We start from the raw sequence: 22123 nt of genomic DNA on the forward strand, positions 1-22123 counted from the left end.
AATTGTAAGTCCTAGTTCTTTAGTTTTAAATATGCAGTAATTCATGACATATGAAGTCATTATTCTAAATATTAGGTTTCATTAAAGACTTGAAGTATTTATTTTGAAATATGAAGTCTGTATTTTGATCTGCACCTTCTCCTTTCCTTAAGTTTCACTTTCCTCACGACAGCAGCTCACAGGCAGAGTATCAAGTCTTTATTACGAGATATGAACTCTGCATTTTGACATTTTGAGTCTATATTTTAAAATATATAAAATATGCTGATTCCAAGCTGGGACATTTTTTCGTTGCAGCAGCATGTCACACAAAGTATTGCACATCAATACAAATAAATAGCAGAGTGGAAAATAAACATTACACACACACACACACACACACACACACACACACACACACACACACACACACACACGTTTCAAAATAGAAATAAAACAGAGTACAAAACATACAGGTGGAACGTGATGGCATATTACATTAAATATGTCAAATGTGATGAAGCCCCCCCCCTCCACACACACACACACACACACACACACACACACACACACACACACACACACACACACACACACACACACACACACACACACACACACACACACACACACACACACACACACACACTCCCCCAGCAGACCACAGCAATGTAGAGTCTCCATCTCCAACAGCATGCTGCACACATTAAAGGATCTAGGATTGATTCTTTATTTTGAGAAAACAAGTTCTCTGTTTATTGTAATTTCTGCTTCTTCTTTTTGTTCACCCTTTATGTTGAAATGTATGTTATTTCATACTATGTGCAATGACGTGTGTTGTGTCATGCTGCTGCAACACACACATGTCCCAGTCTGGATCAATGAACTCATTCTCTTCTTTTTTTATTTTGTGATATTACCTCATTCATTTGTAATATCAAGTCATTGTTTTGAGATATAAAGTCATATTTGTGAGAGTTGTGATCCTTTGGTTTGAAATGTAATTCGTTCTCTTGACATTTTAAGTCATTTCTGATATGCTCAGTCTTCATCTTGAATTATTAAGTCTTTATGTTGGAGTGTTAAGTAGTCTGTTTTTCTCTGCACGGTATCAATGGGTGTTTTTGCCTTGGACATTGAACGCATCAGAGCAGAAGAGGACCTTGAAGTGCTCTCGGTTGTGTTTGTGCGGTGTCACGTGGTTAACGCAGACCGGTTAAAACCGACGGAAAGCGGCCGGAGCTTCTGCAGCGACCTGCGGGTAGAAGAGCAGCCTGCATCCCGCTCACCGCTGCACACACACCGCTGCACACACACTCAAACTCCGCGGTATGTCCTCTCTCTGTGTGCTGCGGACCCGCCTGCCCGCCGCCATGCAGAGGCGTTTCAGCCTGGATGTCTCGGCTCCTCTCCTCCGGACGCAGGGCTACATAGACGGCCGCTGGGTCTCCGCAGCCTCTGTGTTCCCGGTGCTGGACCCGGCCACCGGGGAGGAGATCACCCGGGTGTCGGACTGCGGCCCGGCCGAGGCCAAGCAGGCTGTGGACGCTGCGTACAGAGCGTTTCAGTCCTGGAAGCTCCGCAGCGCCAAGGTACGGGAGAACAATGACGCATTTTATAATAAAGTGCTGTTTAAATGGCTAAAGAGCACATGCATATGGTTACCTTTCACTCCTTCCGGATTATTACCAATTGATGTATAATTCGGCTCACATTTCATTTACCAGGAACACAGTTTCACAGTTTGTTTTGTATCATGCTTCTCCTCACTCTTCAGGAAACCTGCTGGTTGTGTAAACACAACACCTGTTAGCCAATAAACGTGAGCAGGTTAAACTGGGACATATTTCAATGGGGTTTCGCTTGAACGACAGGTGTATTTTCACTGCACCTTTACCAGCTCTGAGAACACTTTAATGATCAATAATTATAAAACATATCAGAGATACATCAGCAGGAGAGGACTCTTTAAAGTAGAGACACTACATACTGATATACACCTGAACATCAGCAGGAGAGGACTCTTTAAAGTAGAGACGCTACATACTGATATACACCTGAACATCAGCAGGAGAGGACTCTTTAAAGTAGAGACACTACATACTGATATACACCTGAACATCAGCAGGAGAGGACTCTTTAAAGTAGAGACACTACATACTGATATACACCTGAACATCAGCAGGAGAGGACTCTTTAAAGTAGAGACTCTACATACTGATATACACCTGAACATCAGCAGGAGAGGACTCTTTAAAGTAGAGACACTACATACTGATATACACCTGAACATCAGCAGGAGAGGACTCTTTAAAGTAGAGACGCTACATACTGATATACACCTGAACATCAGCAGGAGAGGACTCTTTAAAGTAGAGACACTACATACTGATATACACCTGAACATCAGCAGGAGAGGACTCTTTAAAGTAGAGACACTACATACTGATATACACCTGAACATCAGCAGGAGAGGACTCTTTAAAGTAGAGACGCTACATACTGATATACACCTGAACATCAGCAGGAGAGGACTCTTTAAAGTAGAGACTCTACATACTGATATACACCTGAACATCAGCAGGAGAGGACTCTTTAAAGTAGAGACACTACATACTGATACACACCTGAACATCAGCAGGAGAGGACTCTTTAAAGTAGAGACACTACATACTGATATACACCTGAACATCAGCAGGAAAGGACTCTTTAAAGTAGAGATTCATGTTTTACATATCTTTTTGTTTTGTGGATTTCTGGTTTGCAGCCACGTTTGTCCCCAAATTACCCGTTCAGTTTCCCTGCTCACTTTTTAATATTTTCCTCTGTAAACTATTAATCAGATTTTGTTTTAGCGAGCAGAAACCAGATTTTACAAACCCCAAGAGGCTCAGCATGGAAAGATAATTATAATCCATCATCTATTACTGTTAATGCTTCACAACAATACAAAGTTCATGAAAAGAAAACAAAGCGGGATGGAGGAACACAGGGATTTGAGCTTTTGCAGACCGTTTACATGCACCTAAACCTATAGTACTACAGGAGCAGGGACACCCCAAAAAGAATACCCGGGCCCCTTCAATAATTCAGCCCTGAGGCTGCGTTGTGGGAACTCGCCTTGCTGTTTGTAATTGTCTGAAATAAAGGCTGACGGACCTTGCTGTGCTGTGATTGGTTCTCCTGCAGGATAGGAGCGTGGTGCTCAGGAAGTGGTTCGATCTGCTGACGCTGCACAAAGAGGATCTCGCCAGGCTCATCACCTTCGAATGTGTGAGTATAAATAATTGTCATGATTCAATATCATGGGGAAAGGTTGTTGTTGTTGACAGTGAGGTGTGTCTTATTTACAGCTACAGGGACTTAAACCAGGAACTGTTTAAACAATTGTCTTGTTCTGATTCAATTTTGCATATTCAACTCGTTTGTGTCACTCTAGAAAAGGTTGTCCTTCGAGGGCTCAAATAATGCCCAGCTTCAGTCCTGTATTTACTCCCCGGATATTAACTGCTTACAGGACAGCGTGTGTGGGACACTTTACCAGGTATTTGGTGTGTTGCAGGGTAAGCCCCTGCAGGAGTCCCGGGGGGAGATAGCGTACTCCGCCTCCTTCCTGGAGTGGTTTTCTGAGGAGGCTCGGCGAGTGTACGGAGACGTGGTCCCCTCGCCCTCCAAAGACCGGAAGATCCTCCTCCTAAAGCAGCCCACCGGCGTGGCCTCCATCATCACGCCGGTGAGCTGCCAGCTCAGGTTTAGCTCTACAGTAACCACAGAAGAAGAAGTGTTGTAACAACAGACCGTGTGGAAGGAAGTAAGCCGCGACAGTAAGTGTGTGTTTTTTATTTCGTCCTCAGTGGAACTTCCCAAGTGCGATGATCACCAGGAAGGTGGGGGCGGCGCTGGCTGCCGGCTGCACGGTGGTGGTGAAGCCGGCCGAGGACACGCCGCTGTCCGCGCTCGCTCTGGCTGAGGTAAGTACTACGCTCTCTCAACCAGTCCAGACACACTTTGAGGCTCACACACTTTCTGAGAGTTTCTGAGCTCTCCGATGACATCATCAGAGGTGTGAAGTCACTACATTTACTCTGGAGCTGTATTTCAATACTACCATTCAGAGGTAAATGGTGTACTTCTACTCAACTACATTTATTTAATCCCTTTAGTTGCTAGGCAGATTAGGATTAATGATGGTAAATATAATCTCCCTTAAATCAGACTTTAGTTCACCTGCAGTAAATCCAGCAGCTACCTCTACTTTTACTGGAGGAACATTTAGAATACTTTTACTGTGACAGAGTATTCCTACACTCTGGTACTTCTACTTTACTCAAGTACAAGATCTGAGTACTTCTACTTTACTCAAGTACAAGACCTGAGTACTTCTACTTTACTCAAGTACAAGATCTGAGTACTTCTACTGTACTCAAGTACAAGACCTGAGTACTTCTACTTTACTCAAGAACAAGACCTGAGTACTTCTACTTTACTCAAGTACAAGATCTGAGTACTTCTACTTTACTCAAGTACAAGATCTGAGTACTTCTACTTTACTCAAGAACAAGACCTGAGTACTTCTACTTTACTCAAGAACAAGACCTGAGTACTTCTACTTTACTCAAGTACAAGATCTGAGTACTTCTACTTTACTCAAGTACAAGATCTGAGTACTTCTACTTTACTCAAGAACAAGACCTGAGTACTTCTACTTTACTCAAGTACAAGATCTGAGTACTTCTACTTTACTCAAGTACAAGATCTGAGTACTTCTACTTTACTCAAGAACAAGATCTGAGTACTTCTACTTTTAGTGTCGCTGCTTTAAGTACTTTTAGATGAGAATACTTCAATGATCAATAATTATTAAACATATCATGTATATTCCTGCAGCTGGCTGAGCAGGCTGGGGTCCCAGCAGGGGTCTTCAATGTGGTCCCCTGCTCCCGGGAGAGGACCCCCTCTGTCGGGCAGGTTCTCTGCACCGACCCCCTGGTGGCCAAAATCTCCTTCACCGGCTCCACCGCGACAGGCAAGGTGAGAGTTATTTTAAGTATGTTTATTATGAATGGTGCAAAGATGATTAGGCCACACTTTTCAAATAAATTCAGCCCATTCAAGTTAAAAACATCTTCTAAAATCGTAGTTAATAACTGATTTGCATGAGAAGCTTGAATACACACTTCTTATTTCACCTTTCAGTCTGCACCCTCCAGCAGCGTCACCACGCCAGAGCTTCTCCTTAAGCTAAATAGTGTTTTGATAAATTGAAAGAACTTGTGAAAAATCTTCAACACTTGTTGGCAGTATAAGTTTAAAAATGTAAAAGATAAATAATCAAAAATATGTGAAATAAAATTTGAATAATCTCGATTAAATATCTGGAATATTAAGAGCTGTGTGTTCAGTCGATGCAGTACAGCAGCGTGGGGGATCTCTGAGCATGCTTCAGGGCTTACAGCTCAATAATCTTTTCCAGAATAAGTTTTTAGTGAAAAATCTACAAAAGATATTAGTTAAAAATAGTTAAAAAATATCCAAACTGTGAAATAAATAATGTAATATTTTAGTTACACCAGGCCTCTGATGCAGTACTTAAACTTGCTGTACTCCGCCGTCAGGTACTTCTGAAAATGGCCGCTGACACGGTGAAGAAGGCATCCATGGAGCTGGGAGGCCACGCCCCTTTCATCGTGTTCGACAGCGCCGACGTGGACATGGCAGTCAGCGGCGCCATGAACTCCAAGTTCAGGAACTCCGGACAGGTAAGGAGTTCAGTTCTGAGGAAGGAGGGGGGGTTCCTTTGTGTGGTGGGAAAACGTGTGAAGGATATCAGAAAAATCCAAAACGATGTGTGCAACATTTCTTAAAAACAGGACAAAAGGTTACCAAACATATCAAACGTATGTGGGAAAAGTACCCCAAAAAGATTCCACCTCTGGAGGTCACTCGTCAAATTCAGTGTGTATGTAATATAAAACATTTCACTGCACATCAGCTCTCTGTAAGTCCGCCCTCTTGCTGCAGACGTGCGTGTGTTCGAACCGCTTCCTGGTGCAGAGCAGGATCCACGATGTGTTCGTGGAGAAGCTTGGCCGAGCGATGGACGCCGACCTCCGGCTGGGTCATGGCTCGGAGCCCAACACCACGCAGGGCCCGCTGATCAACAACAGAGCTGCAGAGAAGGTGAACTCCAAACCACACACAGATTTACTCACAGCAACGGTTCGCCGGGGGTAGGGGGAGTTTGATCAGACGAGATGAGGGATTGTTTTCCAGATTAAAGGCTCTAATGTTCAGAAGGCTCTTTATGTTTCTCAGACTGCCTGTGCTGCAGCTCCTCTTTTCACCCTCTGTCTGAAACCAGAGCCAACTCTGCTCTGATTGGTTAGCTGGCCGGCTCTGTTGTGATTGGTCAACCTGCTTAGAGATGTCCCGCCCCTTAGCCTGTCGCGTACATGTGTCGGAGCGGTACCCAATAGGAGCGGGAGATTGTGTCTCTCTGTATCATCATATGACCCTTCCCTCTGTACACTGTCTGCAGGTCGAGGCCCAGATATCGGACGCCGTGGCCCGGGGGGCGAAGGTGCTTCGGGGGGGGCAGCGTCTGGAAGGCTCCTTCTTGCAGCCCACGCTGATCACTGACGTCACCACAGACATGATCTGCACCCGAGAGGAGACCTTCGGCCCGCTGCTGCCCGTCCTCAGGTCTGCACGCTGAACTCACTGCGCTCGTTGAGCTTTAAAACGTTTATTCTGACGAACATTTTAAACTCCAGGGTTCAAATGTTTTTACTTTGTCTCATTACATTTCTCTCAGGCAGAAAACCACGTAACAGGACTGGTACTTAACATCTGTAAATAAATAAAAAATGAGGCACAGCATTTGAACGATCTAAACAGAATCAATTATACGTATTTATTTAATCCAATTAAGTTTCTGTATATTCTATATATTCCTGTTGCTTCAATGTATTCAATACTTTTGCTATATTGTGTATTTAGATAGTAATATATATCCTTCTGTTGTGAATGTGTATATCCTTACTGCTAATATTAATTATTATTTTTGTATCTTTAAATATTTTTACTCGTAATGCTTGAAAATACTGGGATAAAATAATTTCCCAATTTGGAGTTTAAGTATCTAAACATCTATTTATACAAAAACCAACTATAAAACACCTGTGGATGTTTATTGTCATGTAGCTCTTATAGAAACAGTTGAATGTGTTAAAAATAAGAAATAAATCAGGTGCTAAAGATGTCTGGTTTTCAGGTTTGACACAGAGGAGGAAGCTCTGGCCATCGCTAACGCTTCTAACGTCGGGCTGGCAGGTGAGCGGCCTTCTGACTTCACTCATCAGAAGATAAGACTGTTAGAGGCAACATCTAGCTGCTGCTTTAGAAACAGTCCATTTTCAAAAGGGATCTTTCCCCTTTTCCTTTCCAGCAGAGTGAACCCGGACATGTGGAGGACCCCAAAGTGTTATGATAGAAATGTAGAGCAGGGGTCTCCAGCTCAGAGACGCTGCCGGATGCTAACCTGCAGATGTTGGGACATTAGCACAGCTAGCAGAAGTTGTGTTAAATGGCATTATAGCCTATAATAGGTTGTGAAATTTGGACAGTTTTGGGGGTTATTGAGGATGCCATTTCTGACATTTTCAGGATCTACACTGTCGGTTTTAACCAGATCATATGTGTTCTCTCAGTGGGCTGATTCTGACTTCCATGAGTCGTGTTGAGACTATCGGATGGGAAAAGACCGTTTTACCTCTACTGGGGACAATTTCTGTCCAATCCAGATGATCCGGAGTCCCCTAAATTGACCCAAATGTATCCAAATCAGAACACCACAGGGACTACAAATATGGCCACTTTCTGGTTAAAACAAACCCCCTTTGGATCTTTATAATCCCAGAAATGGACTCAGCATCCTCAGTTACCCCAGAACCTCTCCTAAACTGTCCAAATCAGCCAAGGCGTTTTTAACTATTGTCCACATAGGCTATAAATGTCCCATCATCTGCAGGTTAGCATCCGGCAGCTTCTATGACCTGGAGACCCCTGCTCTACATTTCTATCATAACACTTTGGGCTCTCAACATGTCCGGGTTCCCAGCAGGACTCTGTGAGCGGGTAAGTAGACTACCTGAAGTGCTCTTATGTTTCTGTCCTCAGGGTACTTCTTCTCGCAGGACGTGAGTCAGATCTGGCGGGTGGCGGAGGCGTTGGAGGTTGGCATGGTGGGAGTGAACGAAGGCCTCCTGTCCACCCCGGAGGCCACGTTCGGGGGGGTTAAACAGTCCGGGTTGGGCCGTGAAGGCTCCAAGTACGGCGTGGACGAGTATTTGGAGGTCAAGTACATGTGCTTCGGAGGCCTCAAACCCTGAAGGGAGGCAGCAGTAAAACACAAAGTATAAATGCAGTAATCTGTCAAGGTGGTCCTACCTGTAGATCTCAGGTTTTAATTAACTAAACCTATGAGCAATAAATCAAAAATAACCCCTCAAATTTGAGCTCCTTGACTACCTTTTAAGAACTTTAAGTAAATTAGTACGTTTTCACTAATCTGAAAATATCTCGTTAGCCGTCCGGAAAGTAAAACCGGATTCAATTCAAAGGAAATTATCTTTCAGGCAACAATTATATCTTTATGGCTGATTAAAATCACAGTCAGTCAGTGTCTTTCTAAGCTGTATGTTGACCGTGAGAATGCAGGCTCCTGTTATAGCCCGTGACCTGAGGGAATACTCTCTTCTGATTGGCTAGCGTTGCTGTTTCTACCTGTCAGTCTTTCGGGTTTAGGGCAGAGTCGACAACACCCCTTTAGATCCGTTGCTGGCTGTTAGCATATTAACATGAGCTTAATAAATGAGTGGTAAACCCCGTCTACAGCCGACATGATGTATGCGGAGTAGTTAAAAAAAACCCGACATACTTTAAATAATACACAGAATTAAACGAGCTGCGTTTTTGTAAAAGCTAGTTAGCTTTAGCATTATTAGTAATAAATCATGAAGACCTTAAAACGCTTCAGATGTTTAGTTTATAATCCTAAAACATGATACTTGAACAAGCAAGAGACGAAGATGAGGTGAAGGATTTATTAACATTTCCACGAGAGAAAAAGATTTGAACATGAAGGAAAAACTCAGTCATTAAGAGTGGGACAAGACATGCTAACGTTAGCATAACCTCTGCTATAGCATCGTCCGGGACCGGCCCCCACAGAGCGGGCGTTCCTGTCCGGAGTGGAGCTTCTCTAACGTGACTGCGACCTGTAACACCGCTGATAAGAACCCTGTCAGACGAAACGGTGTCTGCTGTCCATAAGGAGCCGGGCATGTTAGCGTTAGCAGCTGGCATCAGAGCAGAGACTCTGAGAGGAATCCTTCCCTTGCTTGTTGGCTCTTTTATTTGTGGTTGCATAAAGGATTCAAAGAAAGCAGCAACAACCTTTTAAAACCTCAAATAAGGATGACCTGTATTCTAGAGGAGAGCAGAAAACATGCTTTCAACGTGTTTAAAAGCTGCTGTGTGGTGTTAGACAACTAAACACATCCAGTACTTTCACTTAGAAAGAAAGACGGTAAAAGACAAGCTCTGTGTCTTCCGTTCGGGATCAGCGGGACACGGTCCGTCCACACATCTGTTGGTAACGCTTCATATTCAGCTAATGATGCTAACGAGGCTAACGTCAATCCTCAACCTAAACAGCTGTAATGTCAAAAGTCAAACAATGCGAAGCCAAGGAAATCCCAGTTTCAGTGTTAGCTGCTGACCCAACTTCCATCCCTTAATGATCTACATTTACCCACGAATAAACGCCGCTCATCGATCTGCTCCTTGTGGAGAATAAAAAGGTCCGGGTTTCCTGTCTCAGGTATGACGGTGAGGAGTCCCACAGGTGGGGGTTCTCAGAAACAAACGTCGCGGTTTAAAAGGGTGAACAAGCTGCTCTCTGCCGTGGTGGAAAAGCGAGATTTACTGTGATAAAATAAAAAGGGACAAATCCTTAAACTAGATGACTTGTTTTTAAACCACTGCTCGTATTGATCCCCTTGATGTCCAGTAGTAGTGATGTCTCGTTATCATTCAATGGCTCGTATGATTACATGTGCTAATTTGGTCTAAATCATTTAAAGGCATGTGTGTATTGGTGTGTATGTTTCTGAGGTCCTTAAAAACATTGTGGTATCTGTCTGACCTCAGGGTGCGAACACATCTTCAAAAGTTCGATAAGATACGGCGGGGAAATCTGCAAATGAATAAAGGCTCTAAAAGTGGAATACAATGTGTGCAGTCCGCATGCATCTAGTTTTTTAGAACAAATAAATGTCAGCATCTCTGATGTAACACTACTGTAGTCCCATTAAGAACCTCCTAACGGTGCAGGTTGATGTTCCCAATGTGATAAGTGCCCTGTAACTGACTTTTTGTAATTGGTCCTGATCTCGCCTTTTTTGTGACGCAATGTAATTGTTATATTTAATGTAAAAATAAAACCTAATGTTTTGTATTTCTGATTTTAGATATGAAATATTAAAGAGGAAATTGTAATATTACATGTTATGTTTTTATTGTGTGTGTTAGCAGAAGTTATAACTCTTTGCCCAAATTATAGAAGGAGGAACCCTTACTGGTCCCACAGAGGAACCCTTACTGGTCCCACAGAAGAACCCTTACTGGTCCCACTGAGGGAAAAAGTACATCCTGCATCTGATGGGAGCAGTGGGCTGCCATATGTACTGGGGAACGGTGCCTTCAGGGACACCTCGGTAGCACTTGGTCTTTCGGGGACTCGAACCGGTGTCCCTATGGACTTCGCCACCGCCGCTTTGATGGTAGACCATTCTGAGTTTCCCGTCTTCTTTTTCAGAGCGCCGTTAACACGTTAAAGCCACTTATCCATTCCAGTGTGTTCTGTATACTAATCTGTGGCGGGCTACCGTTAAATGCTGCCGTAAATCGACAAGTGTGTGTGGTTAGTTCAAGTCAGCTACAGTCTGAGGTCCTAACAGCAGACCGAGGAGGGGGTGTTATCTGAACCGCTACGGTCCGTTTAACAGAACAGGTGAAGGGAAATGTCGTGCGTCGCCTACAGGTTATAAACGGTATTGCATCTTATGCTGAAAACGGATTCTGAGATTTTATTTTGAGGAAATCTGTAAAGAGGGTCTGCTGCTCCTCTAGCATCTGTGTGTACGGCCTTCTCACCAGCAGACTACTCCGCGGTTATGGAGAGGATCTTCTGTTCGCTTGCTTTCCGAGCCCTTTGAACAGTACTGTCGTTGGTCCTGCCCGCTTGCTTTGGGATAAAGCAGTTGAATCCAGAGCAGGCAGCGTCTTGGTCCAGCTGCTCACAGTCAGAGGACATTGGGATAGATCGGTGATTAGCTTATGGCTAACGAGACACGACTTGCAGTTTTTTGGTCAATCGCCAACCTTTCGTTAATCGATGAATCAGTTTGAGTGTTTTTTTAACTGGAATAGTTAAACTCTGATTCAAGCTTCTAAATTCTAAATATAGTTTCCCCTATGACATTTATTTATTTGTGGACAAAATAAATCATTTGAGAGCGTTATTTAGTGCTTCAGGAAACGCCGACTGTTGTTTTCCTCCATTTCATGACATCGTATAGAATGAACAGCTGATTGAGAAAGGAACCAACAGTAGAAATAAGTGTTAGCTCTCTTGTTGACGCTAGGATAGCAGTTGCTCCTTAGCTTATAGACCTTTGCTAAGCTAGGCTAACACATCCTTTACTCTCTCTGGCCCTTGGGACGATTTCCCCAAATGTCTGATTCTTCTTTAAATCTCTTCTTCATTTCAAGACACGGCTCTTGAGGTTGTCTCAGTGCAAAGATTCCTCCACATTTCTCATTTTCTCTTGGACAAAGTTTGGATGTTTCAACCCATGATATTCTTGTAGGGAGTCGCAGGTTTTCCTCCTGAACACTGGCTCACTCACTGACCTTTCTGGGCCATAAAGTCCTTTGAACTGTAAGAGGTTAAATCTGTTGCTGCCTGAGTGCAAACATCACAGTCCCGTTTCGTCAGCAGGAGGTCAGCGGTCCGTCAGCAGGAGGTCAGCGGTCCGTCAGAGGTCAGCGGTCCGTCAGCAGGAGGTCAGCGGTCCGTCAGCAGGAGGTCAGCTGTCCGTCAGCCGAACGCGTTTCCGTTGCGCGCGGCGTGGGCGCTGATCCGGTTCCTGCTGCGAACGGGTCGCTCTCGGCTGAAGATGGTGTCCTGGTCGCTGTCCAGCTCCGACTCGGACATCATCAGGCTGGAGTTGTGCTCTGTGCTCCTGTGTTTGATACCTGCAGAGAGGATAGTGGATTCATCTACAACCCAGGCGCTCTACAGAGGACAAGTACGAGTACTTCTACTTTAACTCAAGTACAGGATCTGAGTATTTGTACTTTTACTCGAGTTTTGGACCGCTGCAGAAACCTCCCAGCATGCATCAGGTTCTCTTGAGACTCACTGAATTTGGGTCTGAGCTCCAGCCTCTCCTGCTCGTCCATGTTGTCCAGGATGGTGTATTTGGTTTTCCTCCTCACTTTGCTCTGTCTCCTCCTGAAGACACACACACACACACACACACACACACACACACACACACACACACACACACACACACACACACACACACACACACACACACACACACACACACACACACACACACACACACACACAAAAGCTGCATCTCAAGTCTCTTCACCTGCACCATGCATTGAGATGTAACCAGACCCTCTGCTGCATCAGCTCAGCGCTGCAGGACTGCGTCATGGATGCAAATGCTGCGACTGTAGGCTAGGAGCTAGTAGGCGACAGATTGTCCCTGGTGAATTAATATTCAAAGATGCGTTGACGTTCTCTCAGCTTCTACCTGTGATCTAAACTAAAAAAGTCAATCGATACCTACAATACCAAATGCAGTGCAAAGGAAAAGAAGAGGAAGTCAATAACGAGCAGATGTTTTGATCCTTTATCCGCCTGTGATCCTCTGGTAATCTCTATCATGCAACAGTAATCGGATTACTGAGTTTTTTTAATAGAACTGTAATCGGATACTTTTTTGCGTCCCGATTACGTAATCTCGTTACATGTAGTCTGTTACTCCCCACGCCTGTCAGCAACACACAGTGTGTGTGTGTGTGTGATCAGAGTGTGTGTGTGTTCACCTCCTGCAGCAGCAGATGAAGGTCCAGCTGACGGAGACGATGAAGACCATGAGCACGAAACTGGTCAGGATGACGTACAGCACCCTCCACTCTGCCAGGAGGAACAGACAACGTTACATCACCTGGAGAAAGGGCTCGCGGAGTTTACAGTTTAGGAGTGGTTCTGGGGGTTATTGAGGAGTCCATTTCTGACATTTTGAGGGTCAGAACCATGACCATGAGCATTGTTGCGATCAGTGGAGAGCTCTGATAATGTTAAGAGGAACTTGATATCTTTCACTTTGGACAATATTCTTTTTCCAATAAGTGATATCAGTCCAGCTAAGCTTCCAAATCAACCCAAAATTAATCAAAAGCCCACAGAGAGTACAGATATGGCCACTTTCTGATGAAAACTCCCATTTATGATCCTGAAAATGTCAGGAATGGATTCAGCATCTTCAAAAAAACAACACCACTCCAGAACAGTCCAAATCAGCCGAGCCATCTTTGAACTGTTGTAAACACAAGCTATAATGCTAATTAACGCAACATCTGCAGGTTAGCATCCCGGAAGCTTCTGTGTGCTGGACCCCTACTTTACATTTCTAACATAAAACATGGGGGCCCTCAACCTGTCCGGGTTCCCAGCAGAACTCTGAGCTGCAGACAGAAGAGCCTGTAATTACCACAGTTGCTCTCTCCGTCGCCCAGGTAACGGCGAATCAGGTTCTCGGTCCAGAACGGGTCGCAGGCGCAGTCCTTAGAGATGGGATCACACTGACCGCGGCCCGAGCAGCGGAGCAGGCACACTGACCGGGACAGAAGGAGAGGGCAGTGAGAGGTGACGGGCCTGCCTCTCCTGACCTGGGTTCTACAGGTTTCTGCAAAGGCTAAAGGTGGTGTTAACATGTGGAGATCATCCTGCTGAGCTACACCTGTGAGCTTCAGAAACATTTGTTTGACACAGAGATTATTTTCTAACATTATCCTAAATCAGAATCCCATTGGACCAGGGAGATGCTGCCTTCAGGGACCAACAGAGAAACAGAGTGATGTGTGGTGAAGCTCAGGCTCGAGCTGACTCACAGACGGTGTCCACCCTCAGCGCTCTGAACAGCAGGTAGTCGCTCTTCTCTCGCAGCAGCTGGTTCCTCAGCAGAGACACCAGCCTGGAGCCAGAGACCGGACCCTCGGGGCCCCGCACCGAGAGCCGCAGCACCGTGCTGCAGGGGGGGTCAGTAAGTAAAGCGGTCAGTAAGTAAAGAGGTCAGTAAGTAAACCGGTCAGTAAGTGAACCGGTCAGTAAGTGAACCGGTCAGTAAGTGAACCGGTCAGTAAGTGAACCGGTCAGTAAGTGAAGCGGTACCTGAGGTGCGAGTGTCCCTGCAGCGCTCGGACCTGGATGTCGCTGTCGAGGACGTGGATCAGTGCGGCGAGCTGTCGGACCAGCTTGTCCCTCTGAGCCACACTCACCTGAGAAACCGCTACCTGCATCTCCAGCTCCACCTCCTCACCTCCACCCGGCTCTACGGAGACACAGCAGGGACACACTTCAGTGCAACAGCTGCCCTGGTCTCGTGGACAGGAAATGACTGACTTCACGCGTGTTCTGTTCTACACTATTTACCTGTGAACTGTAGTGGAGTAAAAGTACACAGTAAAATACTCAAGTAAAGTACAAGTACTTGAGTAAATGTCTTAGTTACTTCCCACCACTGACAATCAGGACCCACCTGGGCGGACCTCCACGGTGGCGGTGGCGCTGCCGGAGCGGCCCTGAGCGTCAGTGACTCTCAGCTGGAACAGGTAGGTTCCCTCCACCAGGTTGGCCAGGTACAGGGAGGCCTGCGTCTCCGAGCCGTACAGCACATCCTGCATTCACACAGGGAACCCGCTTATTCGGTCGTAAATACAAATCAATGCTGACATCATCGGTGTAATCCAATGCAAATAAAACATGAAATCATATCTAACAGTGTGTCTTTTAATGTGTATATGGAAAGAACAGAGGCTGTGGGAGCTATAAATGACCTTATTATCCAACAGTTAATCATTGATTTACTCCCTGTTTTTGTTCATGATGAATATAGTATTATTATTAGTATTCATTGTTATTTAAGTGAGTTAAATGTGTTTCTGGGCTTTTATTTTGAAGGCATGTTTGGGCCCCTGGTGTAATTGTATATATTGGAGCCGGTGGTGGTGGGAGCAGAGCACCAGTAGGCACATGGTTCTTTACCAGTCGGATTCAAGCTAGCAGGAGAGCCACAGGAAAGGCAGAAGAGGGAATGATTGGAAACGGTGTTGTGTGTTAATGATACTGGATCATGCAAAGAAACCACGCACGGAGACTTGGATCACTTTCAGTTAATCTGATGTTTTCCATTGACAGTAAAGTGGAGTGCTGACCCCAGCTGCAGGGCTCTGGCTGTCTCTGACCCACAGGAAGTGCACCTCGCTGGGCTCCGTGTCGCTCACCGACCCCCGCAGCACCAGAGAGTTGTTGGGCAGCGTCAGAGAGTGGCTGCCGCTGGCGTGAACCACCGGAGGAGAAGTCTTCGCTGCAGCAGGGAAACATTCACAGTTACAGCTGAAAACAGTGAGTGGGAGAGAAACCCCCTCTGGAGGGGACTCAGGGATTTTATCCTCTGCAGACCATTTACATGCACGCAAACCTTTAGAACACCCTACAGGAGAGGGGAATAGGGCCTCTTTAAACTGGTAACTGGTTACTACAAGGCTAACATCGTTTTTGATGAGTTTTGCGTTGTGGTATCAACTCTGATAAATGATAATAAAACATCACATATTTATTTTAAGAAAGGGCCCGCTCTCACCTCCCTGGACTCTGACGGTGAGTGAAGCACTGTCCGTCGCCCCCTGGTGGTCGGACACCGTCAGCGTGAAGTTATAGCTTCCTGTCTGAAAGCCCGTCACCGTGGCAACGGCCTGGTCTGCACCCTTGACCTTTAACCCTGGGGGGCCGCTGGCAAAACGTGACGGAGAAAACCCAGCAGAGTGAAGACCTGAGCAGTCATTCATCTTATTTTATGTTGTAGTACTTTACAGCAACATCTGATTATTATGGATTCATGACGCTGCTAATGTTGAGCTATAAAAGGAACTACACCACGGTCACATGACCTCACGTCACCACCGCTAAGCTAAAGGAGGCTAATGTTGGGCTATAAAGGAACTACAGCACGGTCACATGACTTCACGTCACCACCGCTAAGCTAAAGGAGGCTAATGTTGGGCTATAGAGGAACTACAGCACGGTCACATGACTTCACGTCTCCACCACTAAGCTAAAGGAGGCTAATGTTGGGCTATAAAGGAACTACAGCACGGTCACATGACTTCACGTCACCACCGCTAAGCTAAAGGAGGCTAATGTTGGGCTATAGAGGAACTACAGCACGGTCACATGACTTCACGTCTCCACCACTAAGCTAAAGGAGGCTAATGTTGGGCTATAAAGGAACTACAGCACGGTCACATGACTTCACGTCTCCACCACTAAGCTAAAGGAGGCTAATGTTGGGCTATAAAGGAACTACAGCACGGTCACATGACTTCACGTCACCACCGCTAAGCTAAAGGAGGCTAATGTTGGGCTATAGAGGAACTACAGCACGGTCACATGACTTCACGTCACCACCGCTAAGCTAAAGGAGGCTAATGTTGGGCTATAAAGGAACTACAGCACGGTCACATGACTTCACGTCTCCACCACTAAGCTAAAGGAGGCTAATGTTGGGCTATAAAGGAACTACAGCACGGTCACATGACTTCACGTCACCACCGCTAAGCTAAAGGAGGCTAATGTTGGGCTATAGAGGAACTACAGCACGGTCACATGACTTCACGTCACCACCGCTAAGCTAAAGGAGGCTAATGTTGGGCTATAATGGAACTACAGCACGGTCACATGACCTCACGTCACCACCGCTAAGCTAAAGGCGGCTAATGTTGGGCTATAATGGAACTACAGCACGGTCACATGACTTCACGTCACCACCGCTAAGCTAAAGGAGGCTAATGTTGGGCTATAATGGAACTACAGCACGGTCACATGACTTCACGTCACCACCGCTAAGCTAAAGGAGGCTAATGTTGGGCTATAATGGAACTACAGCACGGTCACATGACCTCACGTCACCACAGCTAAGCTAAAGGCGGCTAACGGTGGGTGTGATGATGTTTAGCTGTGGGCCATAGTTGAATATAAATAATACCAAAAGCCATCATGGTCGTACCTCATGACGTGCCACTGATAGCTTACGATGCCGCGGTCGTCGGTGCTGCCGCTGCCGTCGAGCAACAAGCTGCTCACAGGAAGGAGCAACTTCCTGTCAGGACCCACGACGGCCAGCGGGCCACGGTTTGACCCGCCGACCTCTGACCCTAAACATAGAGACGGGAGGGAGGAAAAGAGGTAAGGGATATTAATAGAAGAAGCTTCCGCATGGACCGAACATTTAAGTGTTTCCCTGTTGAATATATAAATGTACCAGACTCTGCAGCGGTTGTAGCACCCGGGGGGGTCACTGTTGGAGGCATGGTGCCGGGGGTCGTGGTGGTGCCGGGGGTCGAGGTGATGCCTGGTATCGAGGTGGTGCTGGGAGTCAAGGCTGTTCTGGGGGTCAAGGCGGTGCCAGGGTCAGGTGTCACGGGTCTCTTCGGGAGGTGGGTGGAGGTCGGCGGAGCTCTGGCTGCAGACTGCAGCACCTTCAGCAGCTCTGTGGAGCAACACGGAAACACAACTAACGTCATCCTCACAGAGCAGCTCTGGTGAAAAGGTGCTTATGTGTTTTTAAAGATCTCTTGGTGAGAGTCAAGGTCAGTCATTTTGACAATATATATATATAATATCCTAAATGCAGAGACCTGGTGAAACAGATCAGGAATACCTGGCTGTGTGCTGACCGGCCAATCAGGCGCGCCGGTGGTGGGAGGGAAAGTCCTTATATGGTCGTGCTGGGCGGAGACAGCCGATGGCTTCTGCAGCAGTAACAGCTTCAGGGATGTTGAACCAGTTTGTGTTTCAGTCTGTTAAATAAAAACAGCAGCCTGACAATTCAAGGTATTGAATACACTGGACTGAGCTGCCTTCAGGGTCCAACATAGAAATACGACATCCCTGCACCACCACATTAAATTACTTCATGATGAACTCTTCACTGGCTGTGGGACATTATTAACCTGATGATTAACACACTCACAGCTTTCTCGGCCGCAGGAGGATCAGTCGGGCTCCTGGTTCCATCCTCGTCTGCCTGACTGATGTTCCCCTCGGAGGAGGCATTATTCTGGGCCACGCTGCTTCCTGTCGGCCCCCCTTCTGGAGCATCTCCAGCCTCTGATTGGTTGAACCTGGCTCCCCTCTCCTCCTGGCTCTCCTCTGGATACTCCAGATCCAGCATGCCGGGGTCATCGAAGTCCTGCCGGGGCCCGTCAAACAGGGCGAGGTCCTTCAGGGCCTCCAGGTCACGGGGGGTCTCGGAGGAGGTCGATGGAGGCCTCCAGCCGTACGGCTCTCCTCTCACCAGAGACTGTAGCACCTGTTGGAAGTCAGAAGTCCAGTTCAGGACAGAATACAAACATCTCCCAACATCTGCAGGTTAGCACCCGGCAGGTTCTGGGTACTCTTCATTTCTAACACTTTGGGGTCCTCAACATTTCAGGGTTCACAGACTCTATAGAAGAGCTTGGTGCTACACACCAGGCTCTGCGGGGGCGCTCTCCGCAGGAAGGCCAGGCTGGAGTCGGTGCCGGGTCTCTCTCGGGGGGCGCAGGCCTCGGTCCGTGGGCAGCGCAGGACGTAGCAGTGGCCCTCAAACAGCCACGCCAGCTCGTAGCCCGGCAGCTCGCAGCACGCCGCCACGCACTGCGGCAGCGTCGCCACGCCGGGAACACGCAGGATCCTGCTGCCCTCCGACGCCGGTGACACCACGGCCTCGGAGAAGGTCACCCCCTGCCAGCACCGAGACGCCACTGCAGCTGCAACACAACGGCACTTTGTGAAAATCAGAATCCATCAACAGTCCCACAGCCAGGAGAGAGAAGTACATTCAGAGGCTGGTATTGTAAAGCGACTTTGAGTCCCAGAAAAGAGCGATACAAATACGATTTATTATTACTACTACGACTCCATAGCACGGCACAGCAAACACAAGTCCTCGTGTCAACATCTGGGGGCTCCTTCTGGTTCAGGCTCAGTTTTGTGGGGTTTTATTGTTTGCCGCAGAAATCAAAAATCACCTTGACAATAAATTTAACGTCAGAAAAAACTCTCAAACTAAAAGTGAAGAGTTAGAGCTTTTATCAAACACCTCTGTTAACGTCCGTTTCATCATAAATGTGTTATTGTTAGTGATGATGAAGATGATGAAGATGTACCTTCCACACAGTGAAGCAGCAGCAGGAACGTTCTGTCCCACATGGTCAGCCTGAAACAGATAACAAAATGGTACAAGATTGTTCTTCTTGTTTTCTAACCAGTGATTTCCAGCCACTGGGCCGAGACAAACCATTGGGCTGTGAGAGATCGCCAGGTGTGCCGTGGGAAACTCCCCAGCTTCACTAAATCGATCCAAAAAAACATGATTTATTATTAAGAATATTCTGTTGTCACACCACCCTGCTTCCACTCCTACTGCTATTTATTTATCCTCTTTATTATCTGTCCTACTTTGTTTGTTGTCTTTCCTTACCCCATGGAAAGCGGCCTTGGGTCCCTCTAAAGGGGCTTTATGAATCACATCTATAGTAATAACTGAGTTTGTGCCATAGTGACCATTTTACTTTAGTCAAGCGGTTTGGGTATAGGTGTATTACGTATACAGCCAAACTTAGTTTTTATTTCTTAAGGTTTGTTGGTATTTGTTTTAGTCTCTGTATTAAATCGCTGTTAACTCAGGCCCAGCTCACAGCAGTGATGCTCCTCTTCCATGAAATAAATGAATTGCATTATCATGGGGGGGGGGGCACCGTGTTACAGAGTCCCCCCCAGAACCGCCCTTGCTCCCATCCCTGCCTGTGACTAAGGACTGTAAAGATGTTCTGATTCTAGCATCAGGCTAGCATCACGTGCAGGATGGAGATCAAAGGGATCGGAGGCTAACCTGCGACACATCGCGGTGCCTTACATCCCTCTGAAGGTAAATAAACAGAAAGGTTAGAATAAAATTACCTCCTTGGTTTTGCCTTATCCTCCCAGTTCCTTCCCACTGGTTCCGCCCCAGTCCGGCCCAGCGGTCACATGGTCTCACTGGCTCGGTTTAATGGGTTAATTGGTCCCACGCTCGTGGTGACATTGTGCGGAGAAAACACGGGCAGTGACGAGCCAGCGATATGGAAATATACCATATCCGGTCATTGGTTTTCAAAATAAAACGTGAAGCGTTTTAAAATCTGAGGATTCAAAAATGCAGACATGTTTTCAGAGTAAATCAGCATTTAGGGCATGTGCTCATTTTCCATGAAGTGTGTGTGTGTGCGTGTGTGTGTGTTGATGGATAGTATTCAATTGTTCTAGCGCTTTGTGTTAAAATGCTCAGTAACTTCCCACCTCTGGCTTTGCTGCTATAACTTCTTAAATTCCCATTTAGTTGCAGCAATACTTACTCTTATTTTGAAGGTTTGATTTCCGGTTTAGTTTGTATTACCTTCCAGGATCTTCACAACACTGACTCAGTGCAGTCTGAGGATGAAGCTTATGGGATGCTGTTTATATATATATATATATACAGTGGCGGGCCGTGCATTTCACACCTAGGCCTTCAGTGATGTCCTACACAGTCCTACCTGAATTATTCCACCTCTTAATACCATCATTATGACGCCATGGCTCTAGAAACTATACATTTAGACAGAAACGCAGTATAACCGGGCGTTGCATCACCTTAACATAGTCAAGTACAACAGAGTTATATTAATATTTCTGAAGCATTTATAATCAATACATCAGCATTTACAGTTAACTCAATGAATCAGATTATCTGACAAACCGCTCCTTGACACCTGTGTCTGTCACATAACGCAGAACAAGTGCCAGCTGTGCTACATTACCCACATCTGACGTCTCGTCCACCATAACAGCGACAAAGGGTGCTTTTTTAATCTCCATTTTGATCTCTTCTCCCATCACTTCAGCAATAGCATAAATCAGGTCGTTTTGTATTTTGCCTGACGTCCCAGTAAACATGTTGTTTGTGTACAGGTGGTAATGCAAATCTGTGCTGTTCTCAGCAAGAAAAGAAAGAAGCTCCACGTAGTTTCCTCTGTTTCTGGACTCGGCGCTTTCATCGTGTCCCCTAAATGAAAGTTCCTGTTTACCCAAAAACAGGACACAATCAATCAGTCTTTCAATATTTCCCTATTTTTGTTCACCCTTTCGTTGTGGAGCTCCGTTTCCCTGCGCACTTGTTCGTTGAGCTGTAGATCCACTCGGGTGTCCCCAAAGGTTTTCAAAAGCACCAGTGCTTCCAAGTGCCCAGCTGTGCTTTGGTGTCTCGTTGCTGCCTTGGTTAGACAACTCAAGTTTGCAAATTTAGTGTGGCTCCAAACACCAAATCGATCAGTTGCAAATACCAGGCATTCCCGGCAGTACAATTTGCAGTGCCTCTCGGAGGCTGTGAGCCAGGGGTACCGCTCGTAGTTTCCCTGCTGTGCTAGGCTCCCTAGCGTTGGAGTTGGTCGTTTCCTTTTCAAGATGTGTAGCTTTACTTGAAAAGTTCGTTTTGAAAATGGCGTTGTAATTATATCTTCTACCAAATTGATCTCTTCTCCTCCTTCAGCCATTGTGGGAGTATTGTGTTTTAGAAATCTACACAAATTAGCTCGCTCAAGTTCTAGTTCTGTTTGCTAGCTTTGCACATAGACTGTATGGCTCTGCCTACTGCCTAGCTCTGCCTCTCCAATCAGAAGATGTGCACGTGCTAACGTTAGCGTACGCCTGCTAGCTGGC

The 22123-nt window shown here is 46.2% G+C and overlaps 2 protein-coding genes across 2 annotated transcripts; one reads left to right on the forward strand and one right to left on the reverse strand.

Moving 5' to 3' along the window:
* The first annotated feature begins 1158 nt into the window (after window positions 1-1158).
* aldh5a1 (aldehyde dehydrogenase 5 family, member A1 (succinate-semialdehyde dehydrogenase)) lies at window positions 1159-10544 on the forward strand. Its single transcript, XM_063880094.1, has 10 exons — window positions 1159-1571; window positions 3169-3252; window positions 3542-3712; window positions 3834-3950; window positions 4867-5010; window positions 5595-5738; window positions 6001-6159; window positions 6518-6681; window positions 7253-7311; window positions 8158-10544. Exons 1-10 carry the CDS (start codon window positions 1311-1313, stop codon window positions 8367-8369), a joined length of 1515 nt encoding a protein of 504 aa, XP_063736164.1. The 5' UTR covers window positions 1159-1310; the 3' UTR covers window positions 8370-10544.
* Window positions 8538-20472, reverse strand: kiaa0319 (KIAA0319 ortholog). Its single transcript, XM_063880048.1, has 16 exons — window positions 20348-20472; window positions 19555-19604; window positions 18878-19155; window positions 18378-18716; window positions 18066-18204; window positions 17667-17894; window positions 17412-17559; window positions 15990-16138; window positions 15562-15713; window positions 14886-15024; window positions 14519-14678; window positions 14239-14375; window positions 13839-13961; window positions 13171-13261; window positions 12468-12559; window positions 8538-12300 (listed from the first exon to the last, which is right to left on the reverse strand). The coding sequence occupies exons 2-16, from the start codon at window positions 19595-19597 to the stop codon at window positions 12143-12145; spliced, it is 2376 nt and encodes a 791-aa protein (XP_063736118.1). The 5' UTR covers window positions 19598-19604; window positions 20348-20472; the 3' UTR covers window positions 8538-12142.
* Between the last annotated feature and the right edge of the window lie 1651 nt (window positions 20473-22123).

Source organism: Eleginops maclovinus, chromosome 3, assembly GCF_036324505.1.
Source record: "Eleginops maclovinus isolate JMC-PN-2008 ecotype Puerto Natales chromosome 3, JC_Emac_rtc_rv5, whole genome shotgun sequence".
In the NCBI taxonomy this organism is placed as follows: Eukaryota; Metazoa; Chordata; class Actinopteri; order Perciformes; family Eleginopidae; genus Eleginops; species Eleginops maclovinus.

Bases quoted from the DNA above. Each gene is read 5' to 3' on its own strand.
- aldh5a1 (XM_063880094.1), top strand. From the start codon at position 1,311: ATGTCCTCTCTCTGTGTGCTGCGGACCCGCCTGCCCGCCGCCATGCAG. The intron at 3,253-3,541 runs GTGAGTATAAAT...GGTGTGTTGCAG, and splicing joins GGCTCATCACCTTCGAATGT to GGTAAGCCCCTGCAGGAGTC. The intron at 6,160-6,517 runs GTGAACTCCAAA...CACTGTCTGCAG, and splicing joins ACAACAGAGCTGCAGAGAAG to GTCGAGGCCCAGATATCGGA.
- kiaa0319 (XM_063880048.1), bottom strand. From the start codon at position 19,597: ATGTGGGACAGAACGTTCCTGCTGCTGCTTCACTGTGTGGAAG. The intron at 14,679-14,885 runs GTGGGTCCTGAT...GTGTCTCCGTAG, and splicing joins CACCGTGGAGGTCCGCCCAG to AGCCGGGTGGAGGTGAGGAG. The intron at 12,560-13,170 runs GTGAACACACAC...GTGTGTCTTCAG, and splicing joins TTCATCTGCTGCTGCAGGAG to GAGGAGACAGAGCAAAGTGA.